This window comes from Pyxicephalus adspersus, chromosome 2, assembly GCF_032062135.1.
Source record: "Pyxicephalus adspersus chromosome 2, UCB_Pads_2.0, whole genome shotgun sequence".
NCBI classification, from domain to species: domain Eukaryota; kingdom Metazoa; phylum Chordata; class Amphibia; order Anura; family Pyxicephalidae; genus Pyxicephalus; species Pyxicephalus adspersus.
This window is the reverse complement of record NC_092859.1, coordinates 113,722,036-113,749,900: the sequence shown is the minus strand read 5'-3', so window position 1 is coordinate 113,749,900 and position 27,865 is coordinate 113,722,036. Positions and strand designations below refer to the sequence as shown.

The window sequence follows — 27,865 nt, the reverse complement described above, 5'->3', positions numbered from 1 at the left end:
TTCAACTTTCTATCCATATTATTCATCCTATTGCTGCTGAACTCCTACCAACACTTTTGCAGCCACTTTATTTCTACATAATTATTTCACCAATGGGCACCTGGCATTTTTAGGGCTTTTTGATGATGGTGCCAACAGTAGCCCGTGTAATGTGTGTTCTAAATAAACCCTGTAATCTGTTTGAAAGCCACATGACAGTGTAGCAAAGCAAGCGATTCAAAGACAGGTCAGAGCTTTGTCACCATAGGAAGGACCTCCAATGCTGGAATCGGGTAATTACATTTGATTCTACATTTAAAAAAGGAATGAGAGGAGATGATGTCCTCCATTGGAGCTCACAATAGCCAATAGCACAATCTCAGGCCAGTTTTTTGGGGAAAGCCATTTACCCTAGCTGCATGTTTTTTGGGATGTGGGGGGAATCCCAGGAGAGAACATACAAACTTCATGCAAATTGTGTCCCAGCCAAGATTCAAACCGGGGACCCCGGTGCTGCAAAGATGACAATGCTAGGCATTGAGCCAGCCACACCACCCTTTATGGATCCTAAACTCCAGATCTCTGGTAGATGTAAGTATACGATGCCTTAGCACAGACCTATCACCATATTTTTTACTTTATATAAAAGGGTAGATAACATTTTTATGTAAGGAAAAAAAGAGGGGGAGACTTCGCAACTTCTGCCATTACTGCTGGAGCGGTAAATGATTAAAACATACCTAAACTCAGAACTTTCACTTTACATAAAAGGGTAGAGAATCATTTGAGAATCATTTTAAAGAGTGCAACACTCTTTAAAAAAGCAAAAAAAAAAAAAAGTGCAGCACCGGCTAGGAGAATTAAGAATGTCACGCATTCCGGGAGGCTCTTGGGTGCTCATTCAGCGCATGCCCCATGCATCTCGGGCATGCGCAGAAGGAGCCTTTTCACCTCATGCGCAGTGACATCGGCAAGTTTTTTTTTCCAACCTATGTTACCCAATCTGGCGCCTGGGTCAGGTGATGTAGGAAGAAGAAACCGGAAGAAGAGACGGAGATGGCGCCACCTGGATGGATGCCGGGACGACGCGGGACCGGATGGAAGAGTCCTCTGGATGGCTCAGACTGCCCTGCAGGATTGAAGGTAAGTGGATTTGTTTTGTTTTAGGCACTTTTGGGTTTAGTTCCTCTTTAATATGAAGCCCACAGCTTCAATGGATATCTACGTCATGTATCACAGGTGGCACTGGGCTGCTCCATTGGGCTTTTCCTGCAATGTAAAAAAAAAAAAAAAGGTGCCTACCACCTACCACCAGCTCCAATGTCACTATAGGGTATATAAGGCAGTGGAAGAAACCACTATGGGGTATGGGGGTGCAGCTATATGCGTCTAGAGGTGTCATATACCTGCAAATACAACCTACCGTATAGGTAAGTGTACATTATCTCCTGCATCCCGCCTTTACTTTGTCCAACAGGGGGTCATTTTATTGACTGGGTTTACATAGGAAGCTTCATTGGCTATGAATGGTATGTAAAGCTCCTACAATGACATACGAATAAATTAATCTCCACAGAAGCCGGTTCACCATTACACACCTTCCCCAACTTCCTCTATGTATGACTGTCCTCAGGAGGACCCTCCCTACCGCCCTCTCGTCACTCAGGGACCGGCAGGAAGCGCTGGCTGACGTACTTCCTGCCCGGGAAGATACCTCTTTCCTGGGCTGCTGCTGTATAGGTGGGGAGGAATCGTGTGACGGCAGAGGAGTCACATAGGAGCTGGACACTGAGTCTTCCGGCGCCCCCCCTCCCTCCCTGTACAACCCGGGGAGTGGATCCGGAACGCTATACTGCAGACTTGTGCTTCCCGTCCGGGCCGAGTTTGCGGGTGCACAATCCCATTGCGGCCGAGGTGGAGAATGAAGCCTGGGGAGAGGCGGCTGTAAGAGAGCACGGAGCGCTGAAGTAGAGAGACATGGAGGGGAAACCAGACCTGCAGACCGTCTACCAGGCCGTGCAGGCCCTCTACCATGACCCGGATCCCAGCGGAAAGGAGAGAGCCTCGCTGTGGCTGGGAGAGCTGCAGAGATCGGTGAGGGCCTACTGTACACATCCGACTAGGGGCTCATGTGGCCATGGGAGGGGAGTGTGTGCTCGCTGCTCGGGATGGGCTGATCACATGCTGGGGTGACCCTGGGGACTCTTAGCACAGGGCCATGCTTGCTGTAGGCAGGGCTGGCACAGGGCTCGGTATGGTACATCAGATGGTTGCACAACACATTTCTCCATGGAAAGCTGACCCAGTCTTACTGGGGAGAGACCGGTATCAGCAGGGAGTGTGCTTTATTTATTCCTGTGTGTCCTGTCTGGGCTGTTATGTGCAGCAGGAATCCTCCTCTGCCACTCAGCATTGTGATCATTGCTCCTGCAATACAACTGTAAAGACAAAACTTTTTTGAGGGGTGAATAAGAAGGGGTGTACACCCAGTTTCTTTTTTTTAAACCCAAAGACTCAATAGGAAGTGAGCGAGATTCTGTGCAATGTGGAACTTCCTCCTAAAGCTATTGTCACCCTTAAAGTGTTCCCATTGCCTCCATTTCTGGTGATGGCTGTGAATAGTTTTCCCATCAGATCTGTCCCATTCATAGAATGATGAACCCCAGCTAGAGAAGAGTAGTCAAGGCTGAAGGTGAGGTTGGAGCTGAGCTTTAATTCTGCATTAGCAGAGCCTCTGGTGATCCTGCAATGGGAGATGTTGTCTGGTATATGGTGATCACTCCCGTGTTATCACTTGGACTTCTGCTGGGGACAATGTGTGCTCATTTCAACACATTTTGCCATTAGGAAACCCACCATGAGAAATACTATTGCTGTTTTGCATGTTTGTTAATAGGAAGTATTCTCAGAGAAACTTCATGAGATCGGCAGCTTTGAGATTCAGCAAAGCATGAGAAAAAGTAAAAATGTGTTAAAAACACTGAGAAATTATATATTACATTGCATAGTGTTATCAGTCAGGATAGGTATGACCTCATCAGTGTGGTGCAGATACTATCCAGTTACAGAGCTTCAGCTATATTTAAACCTTTACTTTGCCCATACTGGATGACAGACTGACTTTACCATTGGGATCCTAAGGAGCACATACTTGTTTTGCCTGCTATTTTCTGCTGCCCTGATCCATCATGGACCCCACAGAGATAACCAGGTAACAAAGAACAAATGGCACCCCAGTGACATGCCCTCTGCAAACACCAAGATTGGTAGCTAGTCATGTGACCTCAGGGGATCATACACAGCGCTGTGCCCTGAATTTGTTTTAAGCTGGATGGGAAGAATTGTAGGTGGGTGGCAGCCCCTGTATTCTAACCCAACTCTTTAGTGACCACCCAAAAACAGCCTTGTGGTTACTGAAAAGTGCCGGGTGGTGCGCCCAGCTAAAAGGAGTTGGGGAGAACACTGACTAGGATCTTGGTGGGCATGGAGAAGGTAAGTACGTGTTCTTTAGTAGGTTGTCTTCCTAAGCGTTGCATCCAATAGGATGCTTTTGTGGAATAGACCCTGGAAAACTGTCCAGTAAATTTGTCGTTCTGCTAAAATATGAAGTTCTTTTCATTCCTGCTGATCATTATGAAGTTGATTTGGGTCTCCTTATATATCTTTTGTGGGGATCCTATGCACTGTGGTCTTTGTATCCTTGTAATGCTGGGGATTACTTGCTAGGTACATTACTTATCTGGCTGTCCGTTAGGGGTGGCATGTTATCAGTATGGATAGGTTGTCATTTTAAAGGCAGTGTGTAATATATGGTGACTGTTTTATGTAAAAATTTTACATTTTGGCCAGAACAAATACATGATTGCCACTGGGGAAATAAACATCCCAGATATAAAATCCTATGGACATAGTTATGTGTTTGCTTTGGCCTGGGAATCCCTTTGATAAAATTCCAAAGCACTAAGGATGCTTCGATCAGGAAAAGTTTGGGAACTGGTTTTTAGATACAGGGGTGGTTTTATTTATTATATTGATTTAGTTGTTTGTTCATTTTGGCTGCAGTAAAACATTTACAAGTTCCTTTTTATTCTGTCTGAGCTGTTTCCCCTTTATTTTTTTATCTATCTGACAGGTGTTAAAGAGAAAAGGAAGTCCATAAAACCAAATTCCTAAATGTGCATATGCAGATCACTGGAAATGTATATTTTATGATATAAAAACATTTTATATTTTAAAATACAAAACATTTCCTCTCACTGCTGTCTAGATGACAAATATTATGCTAGAGAGTAATCATAGAGGGGTTACATCCTATAGAAAAACTTGAAAAGTGACCCCAGGCACATATTCAATACATGATAAATGGAGAAAACGGTTCTAAATTCTATAGACCTTTTCTATGGACATTAAATCTAGAGGATATTTTCCTTCTCTTGCTAATAAGGCCAGTGGCATGTTTATTCAGACATCCTCTACAATATAGAAAGCCTCCAGAGCTCTTTCTTATCAGCACTTAATTTTCATTCATTCAGTACTGCTACCAAGGTTCCTACCAGTCCGCATGAAGAGGGCTTTAGCTGGACCACTGAAATGTGTTGGTTATATTTCTGATGTGGGACAGTGAATTGATAACCGCAGTGTTTTCCCCAGCACCTTTTAGCCGGGTGCACCACCCATCACTTTTCTGTAACCACTCGGCAGTTTTTGGGTGGTTACTGAAGAGTTGAGTCACAATACAAGGGCTGCCACCCACCTATAATTTCTTTAGACCTGAAATTTCTGGGTTCAGCACTAAATTGTCACATCAAATGGTTTGAGATTGGTGTCAGAAATAACAGGAGGATAGGAAACATTTGCAGCAGTAAAAATTTGACAGAGACAGCTGCATGAAAATGTCTCTGGCTTCATGCGATTCCACGGTGCAAAATGCTCCCATCACTGCCCAGTATATTATTGTGGGATTTCATCAAGGGGTGATGACTTCACCCTCTGCACACAGTATCCAGAGGAAAGTCTGGTAAAATATCATTTTTTCCCTCTTTACGCTAGGCTAAGTTCAGGTGGGGAGGCCGCAGTGCAGTTATTGCTTCCTTACACCTGAACCACGCCTTTGGTTGAGACACTGGATGCATTGTCTTACCCATGGTAGGGTATAAAAGGGGATGAGCGCTTCTGTGCCACCCACTGTGAAATGTTGCAAAAAGAACCAGCGCTGTGCTTTTGGTGATGCAAGGTTCCAAGCTTTGGTAGCCCCTGAAAACGCCTCTTCCCACCACTTGTGTGAATCTAGCCTTACAGGTTTTCTTTCTAACTTCTATTGTTTTGTATCATTTTAAACCCTTGGAAGAAATGTTCTTTTACCTCCTGTTGTAAAGATGAAATGAAATAATTTCTAAATTCTAGCACACAGGAATGCATTGCCCTCATTGCATATATGGTTGTGCAGTGCCACAATTTAAAGTGTGTATAGCAAAATGTTTTTAGTTAATTAGTTAGTAAGTTTTTACTGTCAGTGTCCCATTGGGGAGATTTTCTTCAATTTCCTTCCTGAGACATTAACTGGTGGGAGTAAATCAAAGAGACAACTTGTTGCTGAACCAATCCCAAACCCAAAACAGTATAAAAATGTACAGCCTATGAGTGTAATTATTTCTGTTTTTGTAGGAATGGGAAGGCTTGTAGCGATAGGCTATTTTTTCACAGAACCCAGAGAATTCACAGGAGATACTATGGGTGAACTTGCCTTGTTAAATTGCTGTCATTGCCGAGGCTTAAAGAATATGTCCAGTGAAAATGTTTTCCTGGTTTTGGATTGGAAACTCTGTCAGGTTTCTACATCTAAGGTGGATGTACCCTCATCTCCTGTCATGCTGACAATGTGCTAGACATGAGGCAAAACTCCCCAACAGTGGACTGCATACTTGTTCCTGGGAGTTACCGTATTTGTGATGTTAAATATGGAGAATTTGGCGTTCTGGTTGGGTCCAGAGTGTTTTAGATTGTGTTGTTGAATCTATTAATCTTTGGCAGAAATGGGTATTTTTAAGAATATTTGGTGATGAAATAATCTCATCTGCATTATCAGCCTCATTGACATATTTCTGTGTTCATTTTATAGAAATGTAATTTCCTGTGTCCAGTCAGTAGAGATGGCAGCTCTGCTGAGGAATAGCTTTCTCTTCCCATTTTGCCATATGGACTCTCACACATTTCACTTTCCATTTCTGTTTTTCAGTGCAGCCTAGAAAAGTGCAAAGACAGCAGAACATAAGGCTAGAAGCTCACGAGTTGTAGCTTGTATCCATATCTTGCATATTACAAGGATAAATTCTGTGAAGATTCATCTTTATAATGCTATAGGGTGAATCTAGCTTCACACTTAGTAGCTAGGGTATCAGAAGTGCTGCACGTAAAGTGACCACAACACAACTCTCTGGTTTCTAGCGAAGTTAAATTGAACTCAGGCAAATATTGTTTTTCTCCTCTAATTTTCTGTCCCCTAGACAACAGCAGGTGACAAGAAATTTACCCTTGGGAAGAGTCACAAGTCACACTTGTTCTAGGGAAAAAGTGTCTCTGCTGACGCTTTGTCACCAATACCTTTGTTTTCCAAAAAAACTAATATTGTAAGATACAACTGTTGCCGAGGTAGAGTAATGTAAAATCTTCTGAAAAGGGTCACGAGCAGAAAAACAAACATAACCAGGTTGTTAATCCTATACTCTACAATCCTAAACTAAAAAATATATTTTGGCTGAAGTAGCACTTCTTGTTCCTTGGCTCCTGGCAATTTTTATTATTTAATGTTTACACCGCACAGCCCATGAATGTTTCCATGTACATCCCAGTTCGTTCTTGGCATGCCAGGAACAAACACATGCACAGGAGTAAAATAATCGTCATTCAGTGGCCAAAGAGGGAATTTGCAAATGTAGAAATTGTAAGAAATCTCCTTGTTAAAGGTACATTACCAATAATATTGAAGCCTAGTTGTTGTACGTGAAACTAGCCTCTAATCTAAACAGGGAACACCATATCCCGAGCCTGTAAATATACATACCAGGTTTTACCATCTTTGCCCATAGGGGAGCTGTATCATACATTACAATGAAGCAATTCTGCCTAGAAGTACATATGGAAAGCTTGGAATAAAATGAACAGCCCTAATGACTTCAGTACAATAGTTTAGATTCCTGGACAATATTGTCCTTTGCTGATTGGTTCCCATTTTTGATGAAGTCCTTACATTTTTTTCTTTTGTTCATGCTGTCCTTTATGAGACAGTAGTTGACATCTGAGAAAAGTTCTGTAATGGTCCATCATTCCTCAGGCTGATGTTATTCTGCAGTAGGTCAGTGTGCTGCCTTCTGACAACATGCATACCCAGAAAATATTCTTACCTGTCAGACCCCAGGTAACTGTCCTTCTCAGCTTGTTCTTCTTTAAGTATTGCTACAGTTGGTGCTGTCAAAGCAACATTGAAGTGAGAACCTAATTTGAGTGACTTTCTTTTTCTTTTTTTTTTATTTACTGCAAATGTCAATGTGATTCAGGTGATATTAGTTTCAGGTAATTGATATATAAAACATTTAAGTGGGAGAAAACTCACCTCCCTTTGCTCCCCCAGTGATGCTGACAACTTCAATCTTGGAATCAGGATCTTCATCCGGGCTGGAATGATGTAACTCCCATACATAGGCACAGGAGATCCATCATTTCTGCACCGAGGTATACTGAGAATCTACAATAGGCTGTAGGTGCACAGCTCTGTGTACATTTTAGAGAAGTTTGCGGACAGGCAGGTTCATTTTGTTTCTTCTGCAATAAAAGCAATATGTTTTAAAGTACCATCAGCCTGACAACCAGGGAGGTCATATTTTTAAAAGGGCTGGTCAGCAATTCAGCAGCTTGCTTAATACTCATATGACATGTGGCCTTTACAACTATTGAGACAGAATGCCATCCACACTGAAATACAATAATTGTGAAGAGCCAGATGAATGGTTAATGGATGGCTTTGTGAGTCACTAACCTAGAACAAGCACGCATCCTGCGAAAATTCACTTCTTGAAGCAGTTACTAATAAAGTATTCCAGCCATTGGATCAACTTTGCATCAGTGAAACAAGCTTTTTCATATAGAAGTCCTGCAATGGCAGCCATTATATATCTTTCAGTGCAGGATTCTGTGAACTCTTTGATTGCTGATAAGTATTTATATTTTGATTGTGCTTGTTTTCTTGATCTCCATCTGAAGCACATAGCAAAGATGTTAAGGGTCCTGGTGTTTAGAGGTTGTGGTATACTCTCTATTGCTAACCTATTACACGTTGCCCCTCTTTAGAAATCTGTACGTGGCTGTAAGGCTTTGTTTTTATTTTTCAATTCTCATGTGTGAAATAGAAAATAAAAATGAATGGCCAGCATTAGAAGGTTTCATGTAAGTTAGTGTTGTTTGACACCTTTTTCTTGTTGATTCTTTTAGGTTTACGCATGGGAGATCTCGGACCAATTACTACAGATCCATCAAGATGTTGAGTCCTGCTACTTTGCTGCACAAACCATGAAGATGAAAATTCAGACTTCATTTTATGAGCTGCCCACCGATTCCCATGCTTCCCTACGGGACTCTTTGTTGTCACATATCCAGAACTTGAAGGACTTGTCTCCTGTTATTGTAACTCAGGTAAGGCTTGCTTACCCTCTCCACACTTTTATCACTGTCCCTTTTGTTCAGTACTGCCCGTCATGTTTAGTCAGAAAATACTCTTGTCAATATGCTCATTTCCCATGAGCCCAGATTTCAGTTTACACAGATTGCTCATTATCATACATGCTGGGCCCGCAGTACTTAGGACTAACCGTCCTGGTGTATAAATTTAATTTGAAGTAATGGATGTGCTCCCTCCATTACAAGGCCATTGCATTGAGCAATGCTTGTGACTAATGTTAAATTACCACTTCAGCTCTCACCCATGTACACCCCTATCTGCTATTGGCTGTTTGTTTAGTTATAATATTTTTTAAGACAAACAAGGCTTGCAAAAAGATATTTTGCAATTCAAAGACACTGATAACCACTCTGCAACTAAATGCTTTTTGCCTGATTTTCTGTGTGGCTCTGCTTTACATATGCATGTATAGAATTCTATCTCTGACGCTAGTGTTTGGTTTTGTAAAGACAGCACCTCTCCAGATCAATCCTTACAATTGGAAGCAATTCCCCACACCAGTAGCTAGCCCAGGTAGACCCCGGGATCCAGGGTAGTTTATCTGTCTCCTCACATTTCTTTAGCGTGATAGTTTGTCCCCTTTTGTTTAGGAAAGGGAGAGTTTAGAATGTAATGGTTCCTGTCAGTTACTATGTAGTTTTGGTTATCGCACCTATTGGGTGTAGGGAGTAATTATTTGGAAGGGTATTGCAAACTATTGGCACTTGTCCCTATCTCAACTGTGTGAGAGGAATATACTTTCTCACGTTGAGGACATTTTTTTCTGTATCTGTGAAAATTGATGAAATAGTTCTCCTCTACTCTATTTTAAAGTTTCAGCTTTAATATGTTTCGAGTGAAGCTGAACTCGAGACAGATAAAAAAGACCCAAGTTACTGCATTTATGTAAAAAATAGTTTATCGTATTTTTAAATGCAAGCAGTGAAGTACCTGAATTTGACTTGGTATCGGCCTGTTGTTTTCTATTGTACAGCAGGACTAGAGTGTGAGTGGAAGAATCTGTAAAAAGAAGCAACCGGTTCATGTGCTGATTAGTAGCATGTTGATATGCAGACAAAGCAGAGTAACTGAGGAATAATCTCATTGCTGTTCTTCTTTTGATGTCCAGTCACAGGCTGTGGGCAGGATCACAACCTCCTGATCTCATAGGGTGTGAATTGAATAATGCTGACCCTCTTTAGGCTGGGAAGATTAATGAGTCTGTTTTCTCCTTTCAGTTCTGTGTTTTGGAGCCTAAAGAAATAAGTGTTGGAGAAAGCTGGTTGTTTAGGTTTGCCATTTGCTTGTAAATGCCTGAAGAGATTTATTAAAGTGTGGCTGTGGTTAGCCCTAAATAATACTGTGGGTATGCAACCTGTTCCTTCAAATGGTTTAACCAAACATTCTTATTGTTTTCTAGCTGGCTTTAGCAATAGCAGATCTTGCCTTGCAGATGGCTTCCTGGAAAGGCTGTGTACAAACGCTTGTAGAATCGTAAGTACTTACATCTGTGCTGGATTCAACTGCATGTTACATAATCCACTTCATTTAGAGGTTACTGAATATATATTATGTTACCCTAACCTTCTGTCTATTTATTGTTTGTTTGTTTTTATTTCTTTACAGTTATAGTAATGACCCATCATCATTGTCCTTCCTCTTGGAGATTCTTACTGTACTACCAGAGGAGGTCCATAGCCGATCTCTGCGTATTGGTGCTAACCGGCGATCTGAGATCATTGAGGACTTGGCCTATTATTCTAGTACTGTAGTGTCTCTTCTGGTAAGAATTTTTTGGAAATGCATTGCAGTTTGATAACTAAGTGTTTTAGTTTGCTCCCAGATTGTCTATACTACTCTCTAGAGTATACTCTATACTATATATCTGTACTTGAGTGCCTTATGGTTATACATCATGTAGTATAAGGGATAGGTACTTTAAACTCTCATTGACTGTCTGTGATGGTTAACCCAAACTATTAGCTGCAGTAGCAGATGTGGCTTTGGTTTAAACCATTCTAGTTCATGATGGTAAGCAGAAAATTATTTGTGGGCAGAGAACCTGGAAAAGTTTTGAGCTGTCAGATACTAGCTTTTGTTACTAGCTTTTGGTCATGTAAAAACAGATGGGGGTCTATGTTCTGAGTAATGTAAATGATTGTATTTTTTTAGATGACCTGTGTGGAGAAGGCAATGGACAATGAAAAAATGCTGATCAAGACATTCAAATGTTTAGGAAGCTGGTTTAACTTGGGGGTCTTAGACAGCAACTTCATGGCTAATAATCGTCTCTTGATGCTGCTCTTCCAGGTCCTGGTAAGTTAAAAAAGTAACTGAATTCTAGAAGTGGTTTCCAAAAAAAAAGGCAGAAGGCAAAGAACCAATTGCCAACATTGAGACTAGCATTCATAAATAGCAATTTTTTGGAACTCATTGCACCTATTTGTTTATAGTTCTGTGTAGCTCATTTTCAAAAATTTTATTCTCTGTAATGCCTGACCTTTATAGCTGATAAAATTATTGAGGATGAAAAGGGTTTGTGTCACTCTGTGTCTTAAAAAAACATTATTGTTGTTGATAACGTTTACTGTTATCAGAGCTTTTCTAGTTTGTGTGTACTGTAGTTTTTCTGGTTGTTTAGGAGAAGGGACAAAATGAGTTGCTTTTGGTTTCAGACGTTGTCAATGATTCATCTTCCAATACACCTTAATAAAGTGACCACCACTGCTTCAACTTAAAGTGGAAGTAAACCCCAAACTAACCCAAAACAATAAAATCACACTTACACTGTCGCAGATCAGTTAGTCCTTCGGGAGGTTTCTTCCATCAGGTCTTGCAACGTCCCGGTATCCGTCTTTGGCCCAGCGCAGAGGAAGCGTGAGGCATCTTCTCCTCTCTTCTTCCGCGTTCTTCTTCCTACGTCACACGATCACACTGCGCATGCGCGAGATCAGGTGATGTGGATTGGGAAAAAACTTGCCGATCTCACTGCACATGCCCTTTTATCAATAGGGGGGGGGGGGGGTGGGAAAGGAGCAGCCAAGAGCCTCCCATTTAAAGATATGAAATACCTATCATTCATTGTATCAAGGTTTATAAAACTTTCTCTTTACTCTAGTCTCATTAATAAACCTCCCATTAAGTAAATGTGTTGGTGGGGAATTTACCCTGTTAAAACAATAGAGATAATATTTTCCTGTCCCAGCTCCTGGGCCTTTGATTGTTAAACTGTTACCGAGCTACATACAAAAAATTCTAAGTATCTGACAGATTTACCCCAGCTAGTGAGTAATGTCACAGAGCACAGTGGGGGACGCCTGAGGGTGTCAGATGCTGAACATCACACATACCTGACCAGGTGTCAGGTGCTGAGTGTTCTTTGGCAGTTTAGGTTTAGAAGAGTGTGAAGAGGCACTACAGTGGTGCCACAGGAATGTATTTTTTGCCCTTCATTTACAAAATAATTTGTAATGGAGTTAGGTTCTAATTTGACAGAACCTTTCAATGAAAAGTGAACTACTGGTTTATGTTGTCACAAATGGAATATACTCAATGAAATAAATGCAACTTTTTTGTTTTTTAGCAACAGGATCAAACATCGTCCAATTTACATGAAGCTGCATCTGACTGTGTTTGTTCTGCACTCTATGCCATTGAAAATGTTGAGACTCACCTTAACCTAGGAACACAACTATTCCAGGGAGTGCTCACACTCGAAGTGGCCTATCACATGGCAGTGGCTCGAGAAGACATGGACAAGTAAGATTTAATTAACACTTGACTGACCTTTCTTTGTCTTAACAATGTTTTGTTTCTATAGCCGATATAAAAGCTGTAGGCAAAGATTGTAGCAACTTTTATGATGTGAGGATGCAGTGGAGTCTGATCTGATAGATTTTTGATATTGGCAAAGACCACCCAAAAAACGTGAGCACCTACAGTCACATAATTGTGTCATCTCTGAACCCACATGTTGAAATAGTAGATTCTGACCCTGTGTAATATATTAAAGAATGCCTGATACTTTTAGATAGAAAAGCAGATGTTTACATTGCCAGTGAGAAGTATTGTAATCTCTGAGAGGTGATAAATGCTGTTCTCAAATTCTTGTGACTGTCAGCTGCATCAAATAAGATGCATAATAACGATTACTACTGTTCTATAAAGCAATGAATCTGGCATACAGCAAACTTTTTTTTTTTGCAGGAAACCATATGTTTCATATGATATCTGTTTAGTGATTAATTCACCACCAGGAAGTTTGTTTTTATTGTTACCATATTACCCCTTGGTTCCCATGGAGATACATTAAGGAAATAGTCTGTAAATCACAATAAGTTTTTCAGTCCTACCAAGCAAGAAACGGCATATTACCTAATACCCTACCAGTAAGCTAATTTACATTACACTGTTCATATTACAATATATGATGGTACTTTCTTTTTAGAGATTTGACTGGGGGTGATGTGAATGCATTAATGGTGTTATTCCAAATATATATGAACACCAAACTATGGGTTCATTTGTGAGGGTTCGTAGAGTCTGCCAGCTGACTCAGGTCACTCCTAAGCCTCAATTGTCTTGGTTGACATTATGCTGGCAGCCTATGCTGGATGATCACTGATCCCGTGAGAGAATATAAATGAGAAAAGCCTCTGTATAAATATGCAGTAGTCAGCTGCTTTTATGCAGTCAAAATATTCTGAATAGTGAAAGCCTCAGGGACTTGGTTAGAGGCATGTATAATAAATATATAGCCCCTTCTCCCTCTTTTTATCATTATTGTCTTGGTAAGGCTAAGAAATGTGATTGATCATTCTAATAACTTCCAGAAATGAAATCTTTCTCATAATTGATGACTCATTTTAAAACTTAGATTTACCACCTATTCAGATTTACTGCAGGGGTCACAGAAGCAAACAATGCTCTACATTAAAGTACAGTCTTTCACTAGTCTTGAGTTTCCAGAACTCTTCCATCAAATCAGTCATGTGCTGAAGCTCTAAAGCAAACATGGTAACCGGTAGAGTACAGTTTACTTTATTTGCCTAATGCCAAGTTATTTATAATTTACTGCAGCCTAAATCTAGAGAGCTTGTTACTTGTGTTGTTGGCAAGTCTTCCTGAAAGTGTGGTGGACCAATGCATTTTAGCATTGCCTGATTATCTGTGATCCTCTGCAGTGATATTCCATATAACCACTAGCTGCTCTAGTAATGTGTAGGTCATCAGGGGTGCTGTGGGGAAGCCAAAAAGCTTGATAACCCAGAAAAAATAAGTGGTGGTAGGTCTGCAGGTTGCAGGAATTTACAGTTTTTTGACATTGGTGCAAATTTTGCATTTAGATAATACGTTATGATCTAATTACAAAACTTTCCACACACAAATAGTAAAATTAAGTAATGAAACTCGTGGATGGAGTTCACATGGAGGCTTTGCAAAAGTTATGTACTTTTATTAAAGTAGCTGAAACCCAAAAAAGATAATTCATTTTACTTTACACTACAGTGCTGAACCCAGACATTTTTTTAAGCAGGGTGGTATGAAATTTTAGGCAGGTGTCAGCATCTGTATTGTGACCCAACTTATCAGTAACTACCCAAAAGCAACCGGGTGGTTACTGAAAATTGCCGGGTGGTGTGCCAATCTAAAAGGTGCTGGGGAGAACACTGCACTAGTTATACAGGCTGGTCTTTTGCTACAAAAAAAGGTTTTGACCTACATTGAGAGGAGCAGCTTCAGATCCATTTATCTCACTCAAAATCAAAAAATTGGCACCGTTCTAGCCCCACTACAATAAGGCATGGTTAGGAGAGGGACTAAAGGAACTAAAAAGCCTCTCAATGGTATTGTTGTGTAGCACAATAGATCACTTAATACAGAGGATATTCACATGTCCTATGCTATAACATAGCCCAAAAATAAGAGGGCTGTTTCTTTAGAAGAGCCTACCCATAGAAGCCTCTATTTCCTCTATTGCATCGATGATACAACTAGATATATTGAAATAAGTAGTTGTAATTTTATTTAGATTTGCTATCTACGATAACAGTGTAGGTGCTGGGTGTGCATTTGGCCCTTTTAACATAATAATTGTCATGGCTTATCAAGTGAGTAATCTTATTTTTGTAATATGTAGTGATATGAGAATAATCTATTCTCAGACGGATCAGCTAAGCCCACAGAAACCCAGTTTCAGCTCTATAATTTATGCCAAAAATATTGCACTGTTTCCATGATGTGGATAGTTCTCAGTCTTCATGGCTCTGAAGTGTTACTGTATTAGTAGGCAAACTGTACTCTTAAAACCTTGAAAATGAGATTTCCATATTTGCATCTAAAGGTTCTAGTAGAATCAGTTGCAGCATCTACCTTTATTAGTCCTCGCCTTTACATCATTACTTACAATACTGTAATGAACGGTAGTGAAAATAGAGTGTATTGTGTTACATCACTTAACAGCAAATTAGTAAATAGAATATTATGAAACTCAAGAGGGAAAATGAGTGAGGTTCTTTTATTGTCTCCAGATTTATTGGTGACATTTGACTTGCAAGTAAAGGTCTAAGGACAGAAACCCTGGGGTAAGTGGTGACAAAGCGAGGTTTTCATCCAATCGAGAAATTACAGGATGTTAACTGTAGGCTGTTTTATCTTTTAGAGTGTTGAATTACTGTCGGATGTTTACGGAACTGTGTGAAACCTTTTTGGAGAAAATTGTGTCTACTCCAGGGCATGAGCTTGGAAATTTGCGGACGTTGGAACTTCTCCTTATCTGTGCTGGCCACCCACAGTATGAGGTAATCAGATTATTTTGCTCTTTGACCTGTTCGAACTTGTTGGTAGCCTTTCTGGTTTGTAAATGTAAAATATTGTAGCCTGTGTCAATTTAGAAAAAATAAAAAATATATGCATTACTTCATCATCTTTTCGTTGTTATTTTTGATAATAGCTGAAAATGGTACAAGCCAATCCCCCTCATTATGGAGGAGTTTCTGATGCTTTGGTAAGGAACCAAACATTCAGAGTTGCAGAAACAGTTAAAAATCGGTACCTGAACCTTTTAGTAAAAGGTGAAAATTGGATTAGTACTGCTTTATGTCCTTTTTGTAAGTGCTTTGTGCTTCTTAGAGAGAAATAACTTGGCTGCTATTATTATGGGTACCTTCTACAGCTCACAAGAAAGATTCAGGGGTTCTGTCTTGGGAAAATGATGTCTTCTTAAGTCATACCCATCCTGTAAAGACATCCAATGAGCAAAAATATATCGATTCTTGATGAATGAACTATGAAAGACTTTTTTTTTGGCAACTTTTTGTCTCCCCTTGTTTTTCTTATGTACATTACTAGTCATGCATATTGAACTGTAAATTTTTACATATAATCATGAACTTCTTTTGTCTGCCCTTTCAATAGGTAGTTGAAATCTCCTTTAACTTTTGGTACAGACTGGGAGAACATCTTTATAAAATAAATGATGCCATGCTGAATAGTATCTTTAAACCATACATACAGAGGCTCCTCCATGCCCTGGCAAGGCATTGTCAGCTCGATCCAGACCATGTAAGTTATTAGCTGTAATAATTTGTCTAAAATAGAATTAATGTCTGTTACTAATTGTATGCTCCATGGAATTTTATATATATATATACACTAAATTGAATGCCAAAACAGAGCGGCTACCCAGATTTCACTTTCGTTATTTTGTTTAAAGTATTGGCCACATATATACATTTTTTTGCTATCTGCTGAAGGTAACTGCAGATTGAAGTAGTGGGTTACACCAGTACTTGCATCCAGTGGATCTGGAGCATGCAACAAAGTACACCTGGAGCTTTACATTCATCTTCCCCTGAGCTCGAGAACATGAAGGCTGCTTTTAGGAGTTATATAGTCATAGTATCTTTAAACCAGCCTACTTTGTCATTTATTTATTTATTTTTTATAGTTAATTACATAATTATATATATATATATATATATATATATATATATATATATATATATATATATATAAAGGCTCTGAAGACCATATATAATAGTTAAATTTACTCCACAGGAAGGTGTTCCTGAAGATACGGATGACTTTGGGGAGTTCCGCATGCGAGTTTCGGATCTGGTAAAGGACCTGATCTTTCTGGTGGGCTCCATAGAATGTTTTTCTCAGGTATGTGTATTATCCTTAAACCATAATTATATCTCTGCTTTATATAATTATTTAGGGATAGGACCTTGCACTTTTAACATTATCGCAGGGATTGGGACTAAGTTGTCGGTCTTTACAACCTAAACTCTAACTATATCGGCAAAGTGGGGAAAATAACTGCATGTGCATTTAATGTTAGTGGAAGACACTCTATATCCCTTGCTGCTTAATATATTTCTCCTTTCTGCTAGCAGTTGTACATTCTGTACTACTATAGCTGCATATTCACAGGTCTGTGTGTGGTGTGGGCAAGTGCAGTAACCCCTTTTTAAACATGCACAGGGGTTATATCATCCTGTCCTCAGTCATCAAGATGACCAAAGAGTAGTAAACGCAGACGAAGAGAGGAAGGAGATTTAAGAACAAAAAGTGGATTCATTAGGGACAGGGGGAGTGCATACTTGCAAATGGCAGAAGCTGCTGGGAAGTCTTTAAGTAAATCCTGTGGACCGCATTTAATGACTTTTTCCTAGACCTTGTTTGCTTGGAATGAAGGTGTTAATGGTCTAAAATCAAAGTAGAAATAAAAACAATTTACACCATGAACATGATTGGGAACCTTCACAGATATGTTGATTTTATATTGTGAATGTTTAGTATTGGTTTAATTATGATTTTGCTTATGTTTTCCTTTCTTCTTTTTTTCCATGCAGTTGTATTCTACTCTAAAAGAAGGGAATCCACCCTGGGAAGTCACAGAGGCTGTGCTATTTATAATGGCTTCCATAGCTAAAAGTATAGATCCGTAAGTAAATTGTTTTTTCTTTAAAGGAATACTGTCTGATTCCCTGTCTTTCCCTGTTTTACTCTTCTGTACAACTTAGTACTGTAACTGTAACTGTAGTTTCTTGCTTGTATTACGTATAAGATAAGTGTTTATCTTGCTTATACCGATTTACCTTCTGTGTTGCTTTTCATGGTAACCTTCTAAATAAAAGTGTACACCTTTATTTTGTTTATCCTGAACCTGTGGATAAGAAAGTTTGATTTGCCTCTATTAAGGAGCCTCTAATACGTCCTACAGCTATCTGGGAACTTCAAAACTTGAGAAATACTCTTATCAACAAATTTGACCTGTAAAGTTATCACTTGGAGGGGGTTAGATTCAAGTTCCAGCTTTCTAGCTGAGGTCCATATTTGCATATTAGAGTGGCACATGTTTGGGCCTTCTGGACAGAAGGTTCCCTGTCCCATCCACATGGCAAAATTGTAACTTCATACGACCCAACCTTCTATATAATACAAACACAGGCCCCCATTTGACAAACCAAAAAAAAAGGGATCTTTTTACTAACTTTAGATTACTTATCTATGTCATGCATTTCGATCATTTCGATCAAAGACTGCACATGCTTTGACATATAACTGTATCATATCTGAGCCAGAACATCCTTCTGAGGAAATAACACCAGCTAATTGCTAGAGGAATTATTTTGCTCTCTGGAAAGGATAGCTCTTTAGAGTGGGGTTGGCGTGGAACCCCCTACTTGAACAGCAGTAGAATTTACAAAGGCATCAGTCAATGATTTAAGACTTCAGATCATTCATTTCCCCCCTATGTCATCAGGGGAATTTGTACTGGCACTAGTTTTTTTACCTGAGATCATCACAAACATTTTGAGTGATAAAAATCTATTGTGTCTGCGGAGCTGTGCACATTACCAGTCATACACTGTAAAATGTCTGGTTCACTAGGTACACTTTTTAATAGATTTCTCCTTTGTCCACATATCTATTTATTTTTAATTATTCTGCACAAAATGTGACACTTTTCTATATATCTATACTTACCAGGGTTTGCATTTATGTGAACATTTTTGTTAATTTATCCACTTTATTACCTTTGTTTGCAATCCATTATCTTATTACATTTGTTTGCAGAGAGAACAGTCCAACTCTGCTAGAAGTTCTAGATGCAGTGGTCAGACTTCCGGAATCTGTTCACATTGCTGTGCGCTACACTAGCATAGAGCTTGTAGGTGAAATGAGTGAGGTGATTGACCGAAACCCTCAATTTCTAGGTAAGTCATTTACCTAAATTTTGTGTTTTTTATGTTTGTATAGAATAGCAGTACATATAAACATAGCACTGTTTTATTTTGTCCAGTTTTTGTTTTGCACTAAATGTTACTTTTTTTTAATTTTTTTCCCCATCATGCTTAAATTGTGTCCTGTTTTTATCACTAATGTAATTAGATCCCGTGTTGTCGTACCTAATGAAGGGTTTGTGCCAGCCATGCTTGGCTTCGCCTTCCGCCAAAGCAATTCAGAACATTTGTTGCGTCTGTCGGGACCACATGGCACAGCACTTTAATGGTCTTTTGGAAATTGCTCGCTCTTTGGACTCCTTCTCATTGCCAGCAGAGGCTTCTGTAGGACTTCTAAAAGGTTTGAGTTTTAATATTAAATTCAAAATACAACTGATTATGTGGAGTATGTTTGACACAAATCTTTTAACAATATCAGACAATGTAGTTCAACACCGCTTCGTATTTAGCAAATGCCTCTCATGGCCAATCTGATATGTGGCAAAGAAAGGCATTTAAACCCCTTGCTTATTAGAACTTTGTTAATTTTGCTTTTGCTGTACTGCAATATTATAAAATAAAAAGTTTTGTTTTATCAGTTTTGGTCGGGGATCTGTATTAGATTTTCAGTGACAATGTAATCTTTCTAGCCACAATGCAGCCTAATCATAATATTAGCTTCTGGAGTTCTCCAGGAGACATCACAAACCACAATTTAATGTTTAGTATTCGGTCTCATACATAGGCCAGAGAATTGGGCAAGAAAACCCAGTGTTTATGGATTAGAAATCAAGATTTGTTGTTAGTAATCATAATTTGGAAACTTCCATTCTACAAAAACGGCAATTGTGGAAATTAGCCAAAGCTAAATGATTTTTAAGGTACCTGGATTTTTCATGACTTCTTTTTAGTTTTTTTTCCCCTTCTTTGATCCTGTAATTTAGGCATCTCTGTATGTGTTAAAATATTTCATTTTCCCCCCACTTCAGGCACTGCGCTGGTCCTTGCACGTCTACCTCTGGACAAGATTTCTGAATGCTTGAGCGAACTGTGTTCTGTCCAGGTTGAATCCCTCAAGAAGGTGAGAGAATCTAAATGGTCCACTTTCTTTTTTTAGACTATTTATTTCTTATGTTCTTTCTTCTATCATCAAACACCCACTGTGTTTATAAATTGTGTATAAGATCTTCACAAATGGTCTGGCATGATAGATTTACATATGCTGTCAGGTATTACATCAGATAATGCAATCAATAGAATAGAAATGGCTACTCTCCCTAAAAAAGGATAATGTTTTATGCTTGTTAGTGTCCCATCGTTGCTCTAGTTATGTGCAAGCTGTCATAGAGGTGTTTTAAGTGCAAGTGCTTAGGCAGTAATATCAGAAATAAGTGAGCAGAGGAAAGTTTTAAATCCTTGTAAATTTATATGTTACACATTGTTAAACAGCAGTTCCCATATTTATTTGTAATGTGTCAAAAAACATATTCCCTACTTCTTTGTTCAGCTCCTCTCCCAAGACCCTAATAACGGCTTGTCCTCTGACCCCACGCTATTTCTGGACCGACTGGCAGTCATCTTCAGGTAGGTGTAATATCATCAGCAGTTAATTTGCTTAAAAGTCAAGTGCTGCAATTTGCTGCTGTTTTGATGATATTTATCATAACCGTTTTAACAATTGCCTGTATTACACAACATAAGCAAATCCTAACCAATGGGAAAATTAGAGTTTGTATAATTGGCTGGTAAATGTTGGCTGGTATATTTGGCTGTTGGGCAATGTTTTTGTTTTGTTTTCTGATAATTTGAAAACACAAACTTTGAACAAGCTTGCTTTTACCATTTACAAATATGTGTTCTCTTGTGTTTTGGATCTATGTAGTGGTTTAGAGCAGGCAATGCATCCCTTTTTATACATTTTCTTTGTTTTTTTTTGAAGGCACACTATTCCCTCAGTAGAAAATGGACAGACTCACCCATGCCAAAAAGTTGTTCAAGAAGTAAGTAACCAAAGGTGGGCTTTTGCCCTTTTTGTGTAGGCTGTGTATGTGTGTAACTTCTTTAGTTACCAGTAGTCCTGTAAAAAGTTGATGGCTGTATTATCTATTTGTTGGTGATAATAGACGTTTCAATCTCAGATATGGCCTGTGATGTCGGAGACGTTGAACAAGCATCGTGCTGACAACAGAATTGTGGAGCGATGTTGCCGATGTCTGCGCTTTGCTGTGCGCTGTGTAGGAAAAGGATCTGCAGCACTCCTGCAGCCTCTTGTCACTCAGGTATTTCACATTTACCTTTCTCGGGTATTTCACAATTCACCTTATTAGATAAATAGTAGGACCTCAGAAGTTCTCTAATTAGCTTGTGTCAAAAATATTGATCATAAAGTATAGGCTGGCTTATTCATATATTATATATCCTATTGAAGCGGCTTAAATTGGGACGACTTTTAAGAGGCTGCATTTTGTCTATTGAGTGCCGCACTAACTTAATATTAACACATTTAAAAGTGTTACTAGCTGGGGGCATATTAGTTTTTGCATGTGTTTCTGTACTTAGGGCATAAAATGGTCTTCAAGCTTAAAAACTTTGTGTCCCCAGATTTAGTCACCTTCTCACTGGTATTTTGAGAGAGGAGGCAATTTTACAGAGCATTGAAAGATGAATAAATACTGGAATATGCTCCAAAGTGTTTTTTTTTTTTTTTTCATTTAGATCGTATTTTCAGTATCATTTAAGCACATATTACAAATATATGCAGCATGCAATATATGTATATATCTGGGGAAAAATGGCTACATTGTCTTTAACAGTTGCTGGCTGGTGTTTTTTCAGATGGTTAATGTCTACCAGATTCACCAACATTCGTGTTTCCTGTATTTGGGTAGCATCCTAGTGGATGAGTATGGGATGGAGGAAGGTTGCCAACAAGGATTGCTTGAAATGCTACAGGTAAATCAACCCCTCCTCCAGCACATTCAGTTCACTTACACTAGTGTGTCCAGTATATGTTTATTTTCATATGGCTACATTTTAATACAAAGTAAGGTTTAAAGACAAAGGTCTATCGTATTCAAAAACTACAGTTGATGGAGAGGGTAAAACAAGTACTTATAAAATGATACAGTTAATGGTCAAATAGGAACAAATCTCCATACCTTTGCTGATCTTCATTCCTGTGTGTGTTCTGTTTTAACACATTTTCTGCAGCTTTCATATTTGTAGAGCTTTTGCATTTAAGAACTTGTGTGCAGCAGTTTTCTCTTGCTTTTCCATAGTGTCCCAAGTTTTTTTTCCCGGCTCAAAATTAACCACTTTTTATTTAATTTTTCTGTTTGGCCATGTATAGAATGTATAGAAGTATACAAGGAAATACTGTTTCTCTCTAATTGCTTCACCACAAAAATAGTTTAGTTACTCTATATTAAGCTGCCCTGAAACTCATTTTCATTTCAGTCTTGTGATTGCTCTATTAAGCTGTAGACAATTTACAAGTGTATTTATTACAAAGATTTGTTTAATCTGCAAACATGAAATCGGTGGCTTTATTCCATATGCTTCATGGTCCGAAAAAACGAACTTTAGGGTCCACCTTTTGAAAATTTAGATATATATTGCAAATTAATACCCTTTAATCGCTAGACAGTGTCCAGGTAACAACTATTCAGAACAGAGACATTACCTAGTAATAACCCAACCTCAAATCATGTTAGTCACAGTTAACCAAGTTTTCCCTAATACAAATATTTTTAAATCTCTGGTGTAACATTAAGTGTCCAGAAGAGCAAACTTTGTAGTTTAGGGGAGACATTTACTTGTTCTATAAAATTATCATCCATTAATAACACTATGCCATTCTACAGTTCGCTCAGTTTCTAACATACCCTCATAATTTATGATCTATTTATGATTCCTAATCACATATTGCCTCTATAGCTTTAGACTCTCCAAACACATATACTTTGAATTATGAAAACTGCTATGTATTATTAACTTTTACATTAACTGTTGTGCTCTACATGTTCAGGCTCTTTGTATTCCTACATTTCAACTGCTGGAGCGGCAAAATGGACTCCGTAATCACCCAGACACAGTTGATGACCTTTTCAGGCTCTTTACCAGGTAAAGATGTTTTCCATCTGTATTGCTGTCATCTTTTCTCTAACTGGACATGGCTACCTGCTTTAATCACCTGCTGCCAATGGCTTTTGGTTTTACATACTTACATACATTTAATTTTTAATTTTCATTCAATTAATTATGTCTGAGTAGTATCTTATGAGTTCTGGTAATGGCATTTACCTTGTGTTTAGATATGTTTTTGAGCTGGAAACTGTATTTTGTTGTATATATTCCATTCATGATGGCATTTGAGAAAACCTGTACTGACAGGAAAAATTTTTATTCCTGATTTGTGAAGACAATTCAGTTCACTTATATATTTTGTGCTTTATTAAATACATACGTTGTGGCTGAACTTTCTTCTCTCTTAGGTTCATACAGCGATGTCCTATAATCCTTCTGAGAAGTCAGGTGCTAATACATGTCCTGCAATGGGCTATTGCCTCCACTTCATTAGACCATCGAGATGCCAACTGTAGCGTCATGAAATTTTTGCGTGATCTTGTACACACTGGGATAGCTAATGATGTAAGTCGTCTTTAAAGTATTTGTAAATCTAAGGCATGTGAGAGCATAGCAGCAATGCTTAAACATGAACTAAACATGCTTTTTAATTTAAAAGTTGGAAAATGGCTCTAAATTCTTTATTTTAAGGACAGTTGCATTTGGGCTTTCACGCTCTTTCAAACTATTAGGGTTGTAGGCAGAGTACACTACACCACTGATATTTTGGCAGTGATATTTCCTATAGGAGCCACTATGGGTGTTCAACTAGGGGCAGTCCAGTAGGGCATGGCTTCCTGCATAGACTGTATAGGAGTGTACAGGACACCATGCTTTGGTACTGTAGAAATGATGCATGACTTCACAAGAAAAAAAGCCGAGTCTGTTGATGGGGTACCAGTTAATTTAGGCCAGGGTCAGAGTATAAAAAATGCATACATGTGGGACTTGTAACACCAGTATGTTCATACAATAATTGTGAAGTCATATATGCTTATACAATTAAGGGAAACTAAAATTAAAAAAAAAAAAAAAAAAAAAAAAAAAATACTACGAGGAGTAAGGCTCATTATTACAGAAAGGACAGGCAATGACTTTTCTGCAATTAAACAAAAACTTGCCTGCCTGTTCCCAAAACTCGCCTTACCTCGCACCTTCACTTCACCTGGTCCTCTTCTGGATTATGAAATGTCAGCCATCTTTTTAACCAAGCATGCACAAGTTTGTTCGTTCTTGCAGCCAGTTATGGCAGGATTGTACAGTGAGCTGTGCATACATCCCTTTTGTAAAAAGAATGTGCCTGCTCACATTTTTCTAGTACATAGTTTTTGTCTTAATTTTTTTGGTACACACTCACATTATGAACTATATGCTTCTAGCTGATGATTTTATTTATTATTACAGCATGAGGAGAACTTTGAAGTGCGGAAAGATTTGATTCAGCAAGTAATGAACCAGTTTGGACAACAGCTGGTTAGCCAGCTTCTCCATTCTTGTTGTTTCTGTCTGCCTCCTTATACATTGCCTGACGTGGCGGAAGTTGTATGGGAAATGATGATTTTTGACAGGCCGGTAAGGAAATAATTTATCCGATGTATTATAATTGAATTTTAAAGTTATTTTTAATCTAATGTGTATATTCTTATCCTGTGATAACCAAATGTACCACATTCAGCTGTAGCATTGTTTTAGTTATATTGAGTTTAAAACTCGAAAATACTTTAATTCTTTGATATCTGTACATATTCTTGACTAACAGCCAAAGAGTTTTGCAACAAGCAAAGCTGTAACTAATTTTATTTTGAAGAGACTATATCTTAAAGATCACAAAAGATTCTAGAGTACAGTTTTAGTTCGTTTCAAACATTTGTAGAAATGCTTGCCAGTACATACTTTCATATTAGGGCAAGGACTCTACAAAGCAAAAAAATAATCTTTAATGTGTAGCTCTAGAAAAAAATTTTCTAGCTTTGAATAGTGGGTAATGTTTATACAGTCTGCGTTTTTTTCTTATTGCTGTCTGTTCCCCCATTAAAGTGTTTCACCCCTCTTTTTGGCAACCATTACCCAGAAAGAATGGAAGGAGAAATCTAAAATTCTGAAGAAATCTGGTTTTCCCCAGAACTAGAGGAAAAGGGGAATTCTGCTTTCTTTAGATTTGCTCCAACTTCCTTTTGTTTTTTTTAGAGATTCACGGAATGCAAAAAAATGACAAAAAATAATAATAATAAAAAAACCTGTCCCGCATACAATAAAAATTTATGGGCCTAGAAGCAATAAAATCACAAAATCAAAAAAAGTTTTTAGTTCTACATTTCCTTTACAGCCAACTAACTATTTTACTTTTGGCTTAGTAATTTGTTCTATTACAGGATTTTCTATAGTTTTATTAGGTGGTTAAGTTATAGCATAAATTACAAATTTTAACTTTCTCCCTTTCCCTTTTCAGACATTTTGTAGATGGCTGGAAACTTCATTGAAGGGTTTACCAAAGGAGACATCAGGAGGAGCAATTACAGTAACACATAAGCAGTTAACAGATTTCCACAAACAAGTCACAAGGTGAGACCAACTTATTTTACTGTCCCACTGTCTTTCAGACATAAATCTATTTCAGTGAAAATTGTGTATATGTAAAAACTTGAAAAATGGTTTGTGTTTTGTTTTAACAAACTCCTCTGTGTGTGTTACAGTGCTGAGGAATGTAAGCAGGTGTGTTGGGCTCTCAGAGATTTCACAAGGTTATTCCGATAGCTGCTCTCCTAAACAACCTCGCCTGTCTTCTATGGTAAGTAGTGCTCTGTAATAGATTTTGCTTTTAAGGGAAAGGTAACATATAAGAGGAATGGTAAGCTTTAAGAAGAGGACAATTATAAAATGTTGAACAACATTTTAGAATAACTGTACCATTATAACCCTTGCCTTTGGGTGTGAACCAGTGCATGAACAATGACTTGAATGACGGGTCACATGACCATGCATAGTGATCTGTATTTGAGGATGTCCCCTAGAAGTGTCCTCCAATATATATGGTTAAGGTTTTAAGAAAAACTTCCAAACAAATTAAGTTTGTTTTTCTATGAAGTTGACTCCGAACCATATATTATTGGGATGTGGCAGATGGGAATGATTGTTTTGAGCTGAGCCAATTTATTGAGGAGTAACAGTTATGAAGTTAAGTCAGAACATCTCATGCTAGTGAAATCACCCACATAATACAATGGGAAAACCATTCTCTGAAGTGAAGTCAGGCTTTAATTATTTAAAAGCTAGTGGTGGAAACATTTTGGGTAAATAATCAAATCGTTACTAAGACCATAATCAGCCTGGGCCCCTCTATTCCTTACCACTGTATGATAATAGCTAAAATATACAGGGTAGACTAATAAGCAGTACTGGTAATTTATGTAAACAACTATACAGATTATACATGGCTCTTTCATATATACATACATATGTTTTGCCTCCTAGCAACCTGTCACATTTAGGTCAGTACTCAAAAATTCTAGTTGGAGAATACCACCTAAAATATCATTGGTGGCTATGTGGTCTTTAAGAATGAAACTTGTTTAGTGTGGCTGCAAAGTGCAATTTAAAATAGTATATCTTATAAATTCTGCACCCCTTATCCATGACAGTAGAAGTACCCTAATATTTAGAATATTGGGCGACAAGGTACTTAGAGTTTTAGCTCCATCCTGTATGTGGCGGATAATTCCCATGCACTGATAGTTAAAAGTACAACTGTGGATTGCACAATGATAGGTCAGTGGAAGGTGTTGTTTTAAATGTATAAGCATTTTTTTCACATATTTTTCTTCTACAGTGAAGGCAGGTTACCAGCCCACTCAGACAGCACCTCCAGAACCGAGAACCATTGTGGATTGGCTTCTATAACCCCCAAGCGTGTAATGCCAAAAGGGGGGACGCAAAGTGAGAGACGGCTGGCAGGCGGGTTTGAGGACGGCGTCCCTGTGTGTAGCGTGCTGAAGATAACGTAACAAAACCGGGAAGAAAAGAGCATCAAAAACTCAACCCCTTCACTTCTGAGCAGGGGCAAATGTTCCCCTAAAAGCTGTGTTTAAAAAGATTTTTTTCAAAGGTCTTACACAGCAATAAGGCACTAAGGTGACCAGGTGGTGCCAGATGTGTCCGACATCCCAGTCCCCCCAACAGTGCCACATTGTCCAAGACCTCGGGGGTGAAGGGGTTCTAACGGCAATGCCCAAGCATCAAATATGCATTTTCTTATGGGAAGGATCGGGTATTGGGAGGTGGTGTTGAAGGGTTTAGAGCTTTCCTTGATGGACTCATTTTAAAATAAAAAAAAAAAAATCAAAAAATATGAAAAAAAACTGCAATTACAAAAAAAGTTAAAAAAAAAACAAAAAACTAAGAGCCGTCAGATAAAATCACTGGTTGGCGGAGATTAAATTTGCGTGGATGCAAACTGAGAAAATATGCAGCTAAACTTTCTGTGAAATGAACAAAAAAAGTAAAATGTGCAAAATAAAATGAAGTAAAAAGAGGATTTTTAATTGAGTTCCATTTTTTTTTGTTAATGTAAAAGGTTTACCAGCTATTTTAGTTATGTGACCTTTCATGACTTCAATGATTGCATCTTTCATAAACACAACTTGAATAAGAATACATTTCCACAAAACATGACAATGAAAGTGATGACTATAAAAGACAGGATGAGCATTGATGGTTCATCTACAGGAGAAGGCTCCTCTATGCATTGCCTATAAGAGGATCAACACTAACCACGGTCCAGGCAAAAATAGAAAACCCACCATTCAAAGTGCATGTTCCATAT

At 38.5% G+C, this 27,865-nt stretch overlaps 1 protein-coding gene across 2 annotated transcripts; it reads left to right on the top strand.

The window, feature by feature from the left end:
- Window positions 1-1,776: 1,776 nt before the first annotated feature.
- TNPO3 (transportin 3) lies at window positions 1,777-27,575 on the top strand. 2 transcript variants are annotated; one of them, XM_072401922.1, is made up of 23 exons: window positions 1,777-2,073; window positions 8,464-8,664; window positions 10,110-10,183; window positions 10,316-10,472; window positions 10,862-11,005; window positions 12,273-12,448; window positions 15,351-15,489; window positions 16,106-16,252; window positions 16,748-16,855; window positions 17,548-17,639; window positions 18,776-18,915; window positions 19,091-19,282; window positions 19,911-20,002; window positions 20,429-20,505; window positions 20,861-20,921; window positions 21,045-21,200; window positions 21,757-21,873; window positions 22,949-23,043; window positions 23,415-23,571; window positions 24,451-24,618; window positions 25,496-25,608; window positions 25,740-25,834; window positions 26,873-27,575. In XM_072401922.1, the coding sequence occupies exons 1-22, from the start codon at window positions 1,957-1,959 to the stop codon at window positions 25,798-25,800; spliced, it is 2,784 nt and encodes a 927-aa protein (XP_072258023.1). In that variant the 5' UTR covers window positions 1,777-1,956; the 3' UTR covers window positions 25,801-25,834; window positions 26,873-27,575. The 2 variants fall into 2 exon arrangements, with proteins under 2 accessions (XP_072258023.1, XP_072258024.1); XM_072401923.1 differs by having other exon boundaries at window positions 1,779-2,073; window positions 21,060-21,200.
- The last annotated feature ends 290 nt before the right edge of the window (window positions 27,576-27,865 follow it).